Source organism: Bison bison, unplaced genomic scaffold (assembly GCF_000754665.1).
Source record: "Bison bison bison isolate TAMUID 2011002044 unplaced genomic scaffold, Bison_UMD1.0 scf7180017864324, whole genome shotgun sequence".
NCBI lineage: Eukaryota > Metazoa > Chordata > Mammalia > Artiodactyla > Bovidae > Bison > Bison bison.
Genome location: NW_011494896.1, coordinates 5,567,048 through 5,579,126, shown reverse-complemented (window position 1 = coordinate 5,579,126; position 12,079 = coordinate 5,567,048). Strand labels below are relative to the sequence as shown.

At 41.1% G+C, this 12,079-nt stretch overlaps 1 protein-coding gene across 5 annotated transcripts in view; it reads right to left on the bottom strand.

The window, feature by feature from the left end:
* PRCP (prolylcarboxypeptidase (angiotensinase C)) overlaps positions 1 to 12,079 on the bottom strand; it is an 87,522-nt gene that overhangs the window by 73,827 nt on the left and 1,616 nt on the right. For all 5 annotated transcript variants that reach the window (XM_010853219.1, XM_010853216.1, XM_010853220.1 and 2 more), the window contains exon 2: positions 11,812 to 12,008. In XM_010853219.1, coding sequence (XP_010851521.1) covers positions 11,812 to 11,985 — 174 coding nt within the window. In that variant the 5' untranslated portion in view covers positions 11,986 to 12,008. The remainder of the gene's footprint in view (positions 1 to 11,811; positions 12,009 to 12,079) is intronic.

The following is a 12,079-nucleotide window of genomic DNA, read 5'->3' as shown; positions in this document are numbered from 1 at the left end:
CAGTACTTTGGCCACCTCATGCGAAGAGTTGACTCATTGGAAAAGACTCTGATGCTGGGAGGGATTGGGGGCAGGAGGAGAAGGGGACGACAGAGGATGAGATGGCTGGATGGCATCACCGACTTGATGGACATTAGTCTGAGTGAACTCCGGGAGTTTACTCACAACTCCCGGTGATGGACAGGGAGGCCTGGCGTGCTGCGATTCATGGGGTCGCAAAGAGTCAGACACGACTGAGCGACTGAACTGAAATGAATCTGGATTTCCTTACAGATGTGACTTTTACAACTATCTCTGAATCATAAATTACAAAATCTTCTATCTATTCCAGAAATACAGCTGGTAAAGAGGCAAAGTGGAATACAGGCTTTGATGACACCAAACCTCAGTTTAAATCCTGATGCTATCATTTATGAGTTGTGTGATCATGGATAAATTACTTCATCTCTGAGCCCTTTATTCCTCTGTAAAATAGATGCAGTAGCTCTGTGCAGGTTTAAAGATAAGCATATGAAGAGCAGTACCTGTCACAAGGTGAATGTGTCATATCCTGGTGAACAGAGCAGTGCTATGTCTCACAGCAACTCAACACCAAGTCATGTTCTTAAAATCAATGAAAACTTCAAAGAAGGAATATCCACACCAAGAGTGTGTAAGTGGAAATAGTAACACTGACTTCACAATGATGACTGCCCACCTCTCGCCTCATCATCTCTGCCCTGTCTCAGTCTTACTGACCTCCTTTCAATTCCTCCTACTTGTTTCTAAATTAGTATCTTGTACACAGTATATCCTCTATTTGGACAAAAATCTCAATCACCTCCCTTCTCCTGGCCAATAATTCCTCCTCAGCTTCCTGCCTCTGCTTTAACACCATTGCTGACCGGAGGACTTCCTGATATCCAAGACTTAGGACCCTACTGTGGCTCCCACAACATATTATTTCCTTAAAACACACATCATAGTTGTAATTACTTATCACTATCTTCTTTCCCATTAAAATGAAGTTTCATGAGGTATGTCTTTGCTTTCCCCTTATCCCTAGCAACTGACAGTATATGGCACATAGGAAGAGTTCAATAAATATGTGTCAAGTGAATATATAACTGTGTTGTTTTCCTCTATAAATGTTAGATATCATAACTTCTATAATAGTTATACTTTCATACATGTAAATTCTATCACACAACCAAACTGAAGGGATGCTGTGGCAAAGTTCCTAAAGAAATCTGACTTTAATAAAACTGTCTTTTCCTTACACCGTGTGGACAGTTCTCACAATATAAATAGCAAGAAAGAGAACATCATGAGCCTGACAGAGACATAGCAGCTGTTTCTCTCCATTCACAGCACCACAGGCAACTTGGAACTAACTGACTCATATACAACAGATAGCAAGGATTTACAAACACACATGGTTAATTAGCCTCTGTTTGCAAATGAAAAGCCAAAAAAAAAAAAAAAACCATAAAAATACTGCCTTTACTTTAGCTCCCTAATAAACAAAGGCACTTCACAATCACCAGAGAAGTAGCTTTGAAGGAGATATTGTTCCTGAAATGTTCATTCTTCACCCTTCCCTCAACCCACATCCATACACATACAGGGACTGCTGCACTCCCTACCATGACCCTTCTCTGTAGATATGCTGAGAAAAAGGTCAGTACAGTTCATCTCCAGATCATCAAAATAAGAGGATGAAAACAAGTAGGCCTGTTCTTATTTGCCTGGCTTCCTACCTTGTTCCCTCAAAGCATCTTAAACAGTTGGGAATCAAGTTTCCATACTCTTCCCTTCCCTATGCATACACACCCCTTCCTTACCTCAATGTGCAGGGAAGCAGGAAAAGGGAAGGGGAGAGATACTGATTCAAAAAACATTTGTGCAGACGATATTCTAAGTAAAACAATGTGCAAAGGGCTGTGAAGGGGTACGGATACTTACAAGACAGGCTTCCTGCTTTGAAAGGGGAACAAAAGGTTTTAACACAAGGCTAGAGTTAAGACAAATGCCATGAGACAAGTACAAAGAAAGATCTGACCAATCACACACTTTCTGGCCCCTGGAGGAGGAGTGTCTGAGATGGGGCTTAAAAAATGGAAGGGGTTGATAAAGGAGGAAAGAGGCAAGGGAGCGGCATTCCAAGCAAAGGGAACAATGTGGGTTAAAACACAGAAACAGGAAAGCAATGGGCATGTGTGGAGAACAGATTAGCAAACTGGAAAGGTGGGTTGGAGCCAAAGGGTGGAAGGCCTCAAACACTACAGGATTTTTTTCTTGAGAAAGCAAAAAATCAGGAAACATTGCAGGTCCTGAGAAGAAGAGTGGTTTGACTGAAGGGAGGTGATTAATGTGGCCCATGGGGACTGCAGTGGAGGAGGAACTACAGGTTGCAAGGAGGACCAGTTAAGACTCTTTCAGGGACTTCCTTGGTGGTCTAGTAGATAAGAATTCACCTTGCAGTACAGAGGACATGGGTTTGATCCCTGGTTGGGGAACTAGGATCCCAAATACCACAGAACAATTAAACCTGCATGTCACAACTAAGACCTGATACAATTATTAAACAAATAGTTTAAAAAAAAAAAAAAGACTCAGGGAAACCTTCCTGAGATAAGCCTTTCCATTCCACTGTACACCCATATGTATACATACAAACCACCTTACTTATTTAACGTATATGCAGAGTACATCATGCGAAATGCCAGGCTGGACAAAGCACAAGCTGGGATCAAGATTGCCAGAAGAAATATCAATAACCTCAAATATGCAGATGACACCACTCTTATGACAGAAAGTGAAGAGGAACTTTAGAGCCTCTTGATGAAAGTGAAGGAAGAGACTGAAAAAGTCAGCTTAAAACTCAAGGAAGATCATGGCATCCTGTCCCATCACTTCATGGCAAATAGATGGGGAAACAATGGAAACAGTGAAAGACTATTTTTTTTGGTTCCAAAATCACTGCAGATGGTGACTGCAGCCATGAAATTAAAAGACGCTTGCTCCTTGGAAGAAAAGCTATGACCAACCTACACAGCATATTAAAAACAGAGACATTACTTTGCCAACCAAAGTCCATCTAGTCAAAACTATGGTTTTTCCAGTAGTCATGTATGGATATGAGTTGGATCATAAAGAAGGCTGAGTGCCAAAGAATTTGAACTTTGCTTCTGAACTGTGGTGTTGGAGAAGACTCTTGAGAGTCCCGTGGACTGCAACCAGTTTGGGATGGATTGAACCAGTCCAACCTAAAGGAAATCAATCCTGAATATTCAGAATTATTATCCTGGAGAAGGAAATTGCAACCCACTCCAGTACTCTTGCCTGGAAAATTCCATGGATGGAGGAGCCTGGTGGACTACAGTCTATGGGGCTGCAGAGTCGGACATGACTGAGCAACTTCACTTTCTTTTTCTTTTCCTGAATATTCATTGGAATGACTGATGCTGAAGCTGAAGCTCCAATACTTTGGCCACCTGATGGGAAGAAGTGACTCATTGGAAAAGGCTCTGATGCTGGGAAAGATTGAAGGCGGGAGGAGAAAGGGACAAAAGAGGATAAGATGGTTGGATGGCATCACTGACTTGATGGACAGGAGTTTGAACAAGCTCCAGGAGTTGGTGATGGACAGGGAAGCCTGGTGTGCTGCAGTCCATGGGGTCGCAAAGAGTCAGGACACAACTGAGCAACTGAACCGATCACCTTGCTTCCCAGGTGTCACAGTGGTAAAGAATCCTCCTGCCAATCAGGAGCTGCAGGAGACAAAGATTCAATCTCTGGGTCATGAAGATGCTCTGGAGTAAGAAATGGCAACCCACTCAAATATTCTTGCCTGGAAAATTCTATGAACAAATGAACCTGGTGGGCTATAGTTCATGGGGTCACAAAGAGTCAGACAAAACTGAGCACACATCACCTTGCTTATTTCCTTCAAGGCAATCATTACAGTCTATAATTATCTTATGTTTATTTGCTTATTATCTACTTCCTAACCAGAAAATAAGTTCCACATGAGCAGTCCAACTATTGTCTCAAGAACCGTGCCTGCCATATATACAGACTGTCAGTAATTTTTTTTTTTTTTAATGGTAACAGTGCCACAAGGAGAAAGTCATCATTTAACCAGATGAGTCTGGTTCTGAGTCAGAACTATAGATCCAGGAGAAAAGGGAATTCTCCTACACTTCTGGTGGGAATGTAAGTTGATACAGCCTCTTTGGAAGAAGTATGGAGATTCCTTAATAAGCTAGGAATAAAACCATCATGTGATCCAGTAATCCTACTCCTAGGCATGAGTGCCAAAACTGAAAAAGACACATGTACCCCAATGTTCACTGCAGCACTATTTATAATAGCTGGGACATTGAAGCAACCTAGATGTCCATCAACAGATGAATGGATAAAGTAGCTCTGGTACATACATACGATGGAATACTACTCAGCCATAAAAAGGAATGCATTTGAGTCAGTTCTAATGAGATGGATGAACCTAGAGCCTATTATACAGAGTTAAGGAAGTCAGAAAAAGGAATATAAATATCATATACAGATGCATATAAATGGAATCTAGAAAGATGGTACTGATGAATTAATTTTCAGGGCAGCAATGGAGAAACAGACATAGAGAACAGACCTATGGACATGGGGGAAGGGAAGGAGAGAGAGGGTGAGATTTATGGAGATGGTAACATAGAAACTTACAATACCATATGTAAGCTAGATAACCAATAATTTGCTATATGACTCAGAGAACTCAAACAGGGGCACTTTGACAATTCAGAAGGGTGAGATGGGGAAGGAGATGGGAGGGAGGTTCAGGAGGGAAGGAACATGGGTGTACTTATGGCTGATTCTTGTTGATATATGACAGAAACCACAAAATTCTGTAAAGCAACTATCCTTCAATTAAAAAAATTAAGTGACCAAAAAAATCCTAAAAAAAAACACAAAACTACAGATTTAAGTAGAAATATTAGGAGGCAGAGTGAAGTAGTGATTAGAATACACTTGGTACCTCAGTTCCTCCATCTATAAATTGGGAATAGCAGTACCAAAATCACATGAGGTCAATGGGAGAATTAATGAGCTAATATGTGTGAAGTGTTTATATAAACATAAATATAATGCTCTATGTTATAAATATTGTATCAGTGGGAGAGCTAATTTTTAATTTAAAAAACATTTTACATGATCTCAGTCTGTATCTTACTCAAAGTTGAGATAGAAAAATCGTTGAGGTCTCATCTGTCCATAGGGTCGCACAGAATCGGACACAACTGAAGCGACTTAGCATGTATGCATGCACTGGAGAAGGAAATGGCAACCCACTCCAGTGTTCTTGCCTGGAGAGGACAGAGGAGCCTGGTGGGCTGCTGTCCATGGGGTCACACAGAGTCGGACACGACTGAAGCAACTTAGCAGCAGCAGCCGCAGCATTTACCAAAGGCAATTAATGGTAGGGCAAAAAACAGAACTTCTGCCCACATCCCTACCTGATATATTAATATATATCCACTCTTGATATAATTCCCTATAGATAGGAGGCACTCATGAACAGAATTACAGGTGCATCAGAGATCAGCAGATCTAATCTTCTCATCTTACATATTAGTACACTGAGATCTAGAGTGAAGCAACTTGCCCAACATAGTAGTACAAGTTAGTAGCAGGGCTGATACTAGCAACCAAATTTTGAAAGTGTTGTGTTTTATGTACTAAAGCATAAAACCCCTGTAATATGCAGATGGATATAAACATGCATGCTTAGTCACTCAGTTGTGTCTGATGCTTTGTGACCCCATGGACTGTAGCCCACCAGGCTCTTTTCTCCATAGAATTTCCCAGGCAAGAATACTTGAGCGGATTGCCATTTCCTACTCCAAGTGATATTCCTGACCAAGGGATCAAACCTGAGTCTCTTGTGTCTCCTGCATTGCAGGCAAATTCTTCACCATTGTACCACCTGACAGTATAATCTCTAAAATTAACTTTTGCTGAAACTACATTTTAGCATTAATTGGTAAAATATTCAAAACTCAGCTATTAGAAAGACAGTGTTAGATTTAGTATTATCAAGGAGGTACTTGAAAAAACCTGAAAGGATACAATTATTATCATACATTTTTCTCTCCACAATTTACCAAAACTAAAAATAGTATAGGAAAAAAGTGGAATTAGCTTCACATGCCTTTTTTTATGTATCAGTCTTATGTGAAAGAAAATAATTTCAAATGAGGAAAAAAGTTAATTTCTATGTTCTATTTACAAGTGTACTATACTACATCCCACTGAAAAAAAACAAACATTTGCACTAGTTAAGTAACAGAAAAGAATTCACAAAGACTTTCATATTTGCCAGAATAACTATTTTAGATATGATACGGAATGACTTAAATATTTTATTCTGAGTGGAGAGGAGGTACATGCTCAGTTGCTCGGTCGTGTCCGACTCTTTGTGACCCCATGGACTGTAACCCACCCAGCTCCTCTGTCCATGGGATGATCCCGGCAAGAATACTAGAGTGGGTTGCTATTTTCTCCTCCAGAGGATCTTCCCCACCGAGGGATCGAACCCCCATCTTCTGCAGCTCCTGCATTGGCAGGCAGATTCTTTACCACTGAGCCACCTGGGAAGCCCCCAGAGAAGAAGTTAAAGCCATATGAAAAAACTGCAAGGTAAAATAAAAACAACATTTACCATTTACTAAGTGTTTACCAAGGGATCTAAACTGTGCAGCTGCTGCTGCTGCTAAGTCGCTTCAATCGTATCAGACTCTGTGCAACCCCATAGATGGCAGCCCACCAGGCTCCTCTGTCCCTGGGATTCTCCAGGCAAGAATACTGGAGTGGGTTGCCATTTCCTTCTCCAATGCATGAAAGTGAAAAGTGAAAGTGAAGTCGCTCATTTGTGTCTGACTCTTTGTGACCCCATGGACTGCAGCCCACCAGGCTCCCCCGTCCATGGGATTCTTCAGGCAAGAGCACTGGAGTGGGGTGCCATTTCCTTCTCCACTAAACTGTGCTAAATAAACACTTTACACATATCAGCTTATTTCACAACAAATCTGTGAGATGAATAATATAACTAGCCCTATTTTGCTGATTATAAAAATAGAAGCTCACAGTAACTTGTCTGAAATTACTCAGGTAGTGTTAGAAACAGAATGCATTCTCAAACCTGTATGGTTGTCAAGCTCTATCAAGTTCCTAATCCTCAACAGTTTTGATCAAGATCAATTCATCATAGCTTACAGGTGAACTACATGACCCCTTCTGACAACAATTCTGTAAGTAAAAACAGAAATCAGTTCAGAATTCATATAATATTTGTGGCAGTATGCTCCAGGCATAAGGGGAAGGTCATCAATAGATGAACCAGTAAGAAGAGGAGAAAGGAAAAATGAAAAGAAGAACAGAAGGAGAAAAAGCGATAGGCCCTTCCAAGGCACCTGACACAGCTCCATTTTATTAGACATTCACTAGGACCACCATGACAAGAAAGGGAAACCCAGAATAGGAATTGAAAGTAGAACTGTAAGGGTAGAAACTAGAACTGTAAGCTATAAATCAAAATTGCTTCATCTACCATGATGGTCTCACCACAGACGAGGAAGGAGCTGTAGGAAGGCCCTGCAGGAGTCAGCAGCCATGAGCTCAGTGCTGGGCCAGGATGCACAGTTCTCACATAAACACTGGTCAGTAGTTAAATAAGAATAGTAGAGTATAGATGACTGACCACTAGGTTTCTAGAAGAGGCATTACCATAAGCGTCAGCATATAGATCAACCGGAAATGCATGGCACTACAGAGAGTGTGGTTTAAAGACAGAGTAGGGGAGGAACCACCGTTTACTTCATTAAGATCCTCAATTTCCTAATGTTCCAGGCACTGTGCATGTGCTTTCCTGAATTACCATGTTTAACACTCACAACAGCCTTAGGGAGATGTAACAGTTAATTTTACATGTCAACTCAGCTGAGCCATGGTGCCCAGAATGCTCAAACATTCTAGATATTTCTGTGAAGGTGGTTTTTTTAGATGAGATTAATATTTAAAACAGTAGACTTAGAGTATAGCAGCTTTACCCTCCATAATGTGGGTGGGTCTCATCCAATTAGGTGAGGCCTGAAAAGCACAAAAGACTGACTACTCTTGAGCAAGGAATTAGGCAAGTTGACTGCCTTGGGACTCAAACTGCAGCTCTTCCCTGGGTCTCCAGTCCACCAGCCTACCCTGCAGATTACAAGGCTCCTCAACAACATGAGTCAATTTCTTAAAATAAATCAATCCCTCTCTGTGAAGAAAGATATACATATACACACACACATACACACCTGTCCCTACTAACTGTTTCTCTAGAAATCCCTGACTAATACAGTAGATACTGATTTCTATTTTCAACAGTGAGGAAAGTAACAGCCTGAAAGGACCCATTCTCTTTCCCCATTACATCACACAGCAAAATGCCTTCAGGATTCACATTCAGATCTGAGGGACTAGGGTGGGAGTAAGAGGGTAATAAGAACCATGGAAATTGAATAAACACAAGTCACGCATCCCAAGGAGCCCTTTACAACATTCGCATCACACATATGAGTGAATGAGTGAGTGAAAGTCACTCATCAGGTCCGACTCTTTGCGACCCTATGAACAATACAGTTCATGGAATTCTCCAGTCCAGAATACTTGAGTGGGTAGCCTTTCCCTTCTCCAGGGGATCTTCCCAACCCAGGGATCGAACCCAGATGTGGACTCTTTACCAGCTGAGCTACCAGGGAAGTCCAAGAATACTGGAGTGGGTAGCCTATCCCTTCTCCAGAAGATCTTCCTGACCCAGGAACTGTACTGGGGTCTCCTGCATTGCAGGTGGATTATTTACCAGCTAAGCTATCAGGGAAGCCCTATCACACATACCTGCAGAGCCCTTGATGTGCCCAAGTGATGTGTTATCCTTTCTCTGGTCTCCTGACTCAGTTATTTTTGATTAAAAACAAAATCAAACATTCCTACTAAATCAACATTTGAAGACTGTGAAAGAAAAGGAAATATAAATGGTAAAAAAAAATAGAAGGAAAAGATTAAAAAGGAAAATAAATAGATGATTTGTGTCATTAATTAAATGACGGTAGACCTTGCTTGGGCTTTCTTTGGGTAGTCATCCATTCACTCCCTCAACAAATATTTATTTTGTACTTTATATTTTTATGGTATTTTCTGGGTAATAGATAATGCTATCTAGCTGACACAAAATAGTAAATGTGAAAAAAGTCCAACTAAAATCAAGAAAGTTTCACAGAAAAGATGATATTTCAGCTGGGACAGAGGTATGCATTTAACTAGCGGAGAAGAGGGGGGTATTCCGGACAGAATTTCTGACACAGTAAACTTCAATTGAGTCTATGTTCTATGTTGCTAAAAGTGTATGTGTGGAGAAGGTGGAAGGAGGTGGGGACCTATGGCAGGATATGAAGCTGAAAGACCAGCATGCGATGAGAAACAATATGAAGGACTTTGACCTTTATTCTGCAAGTAATCACTTATGAAGGAGGGCTAAGCCTTTTTACTGAGACCATTCATGGAGTTTGCATGAATATAAGGACAACTGGGAATAGCTTAGACAGATATAACAACAGATAAAGAAATCATTATAAAGTTGAATGAAAATTAAACCTTGAATAAAGACTAAGTCTTAGGTACAATAATAATGTTTATCATTAAAAGGCATGAAAGTACTTCATCTGCTCCAACTAAAAAAATTAAAGTTGAGTTTACACATACTTTTCAATCCCAACTAAAAATTTATGGTCCAGAAAAACTGGCAATTACTATAAAACCATTATTGTGCAACAATTATTATACAACACATTTGTATATATGTGAAAGTCTTTCTCTAAACAGTGAAATAAAACTCAATTGGAGTTGATGTAAATAAAATTATTATTATGGTAATAAATCTATTTGTGGAATCTGAGTCCTAAAATGTGAACTAAATATAAGCCAGAGGGCAAAACATGGCTGAATAAGGCCAAACAGATCTTGTAAATCACCACAAATGGAAAAAGAACTGGCCTTTTATATCTAAAGAGTGAAGTGGTCAAGAAAGAAATTTACAATGAAGGAATATAAATTAGGACCTAAGAGATCATTCAGTCTCTTCTACCTTTTCATTCCCCCTCTTTTCTGCTGATAGTTCTCTCACCATTCCTAAAAGGATTATAGATATCCATTCCAGTAGTTTCCCTTCAACTTAACTTTAGTTATGGAACTCTGCAAAATCCCAGCATATAAAACAAATAAAAATATAAATCTCAGGCTGAAAGAAGTCAGAGAGTGGGGGTTCTGGGGTACCCTAACTTGGTTTCCACATGGGCCTTCACCATCCCTCTGAGACAGCTCCCCCAAAGCCTTAATTTTTCAGTAAAATGTGAAACACATTGGTCCTTTTCCAAACCTCTCAATTTACAAATGAGGAAATTGAAGCCTAGAGAATTGCCTAAAAAAAAGATGTTTCCTAGTACTCCGGCTAAAACTAGAATGCTTTCTCTTCATAATCTCTACATTTCTGGGTTAAAAATGATTTCTTATACTAGAAGTTCACGTCATCCCTCTATATCAAATTCCTACTCAAAATTCACATAAGTTAGTAACCATCAATTTACTAAGTGTCTACTCGAGACCAAATACTTTGTTAGGGATATGTCATCTATTCTCATTTAACCACCACCAAATCCCCCAGAGGTCAAGAAATTGGGCTCAGAGAGATATATGAAACTTCCCAAGGTCACAGAGCTAGTATTAATAGATTGGAATTCTGATCTACCTAACTCCTAAAGCCAAATCTCAGACTCCTGCACTTCTAATCCCAATGTTTCCCAAATTTTTGCCTATCTTTTCACATGCATGCACATACACGTGCTCAGTCGCTCAGTCATGTTCAACTCTTTGAGACCCCACTGAATGTAGCCCATCAGGCTCCTGTGTCCATGGGATTTCTCAGGCAAGAATTTTGGGGTGGGTTGCCATTTCCTACTCCAGGGGATCTTCCCCCACCCAAGAATCAAACCCCCGTCTCTTTTATCTCCTGCCTTAGCAGGCAGATTCTCTACCACTGTGCTACCTGGGAAGGTCATCTATCTTTTCACAGGCTCCCAGAACTTTAAGTGATATTGTCATTTCACAAAAGATGTACTTCCTCATCCAGGCTTCTCAGGAAATACCTACCTCATGCTTCAGCCAAGCACAAAGACATCATGCCTACCTTAAACCTCTGAACTCAAAATTCAGAACTATAAAGATGCTCACCTTCACCCCCCCCTCCAAATTTTGACAGACTCCTACAACTTCCAGGGAAAGTTGAAAACTCTTATTGAAAGGGCTACAAAAGCAACAACTCTGAGCTGAGCATTAGACAACAGACTGGCATTTTAGATTGAAAAAATATTATATATTATCTGGTAAGATATTAGAAATGTGAACTTAGGTGCTGCTTTGGGACAAAAGATGACTGTCACCGCGAAGTAGGCTCCAGAGCTGGCATTAAATAACTTGAATTTGGCAGGAGGTCAAAGGAATTTTAGGGCATCCTCTGCAAGCAGGAGTTGAAGTGACTGTGATGGTCAATCACAGAAGGGAGTGTAGAGCCAGAAATGACAATAAATTACTGGTGACCGAAGGTGAGTTTAAACACCTTGGGGCCCCCGGACAAGTCCTCAGCATTAGGGTTCTACAATTTCGGATGAGCTCTGGTGCCCGAAAACCACAAAACCCCAGTCCTCGCCACCCACTCGGACACCCCAACCTTTTTGGCCTTACCTTCTGTTGGATGTAGCGAATCGAATACTTCAGGGTAATAGTGGGGCGGGATCTGAAGCTGGTTGACCAGGGTAGGCTGCTAGGGGCCCTCAGTGACGGCGATACGGGGTTGGCGGCCCCAGGAGTCAGGAAAGCTAGGAGCAGGAGCAGGAGCAGGAGGGAGCAGCGTCCCATGGCTCAGGACCGTGGCTGCAGAGCTGGTAGGAGGGAGACAGGCAGATGCACGCAGCCCCGCCCAGCCCGCAGCTCTGCCCCCGAGACAGGCCCC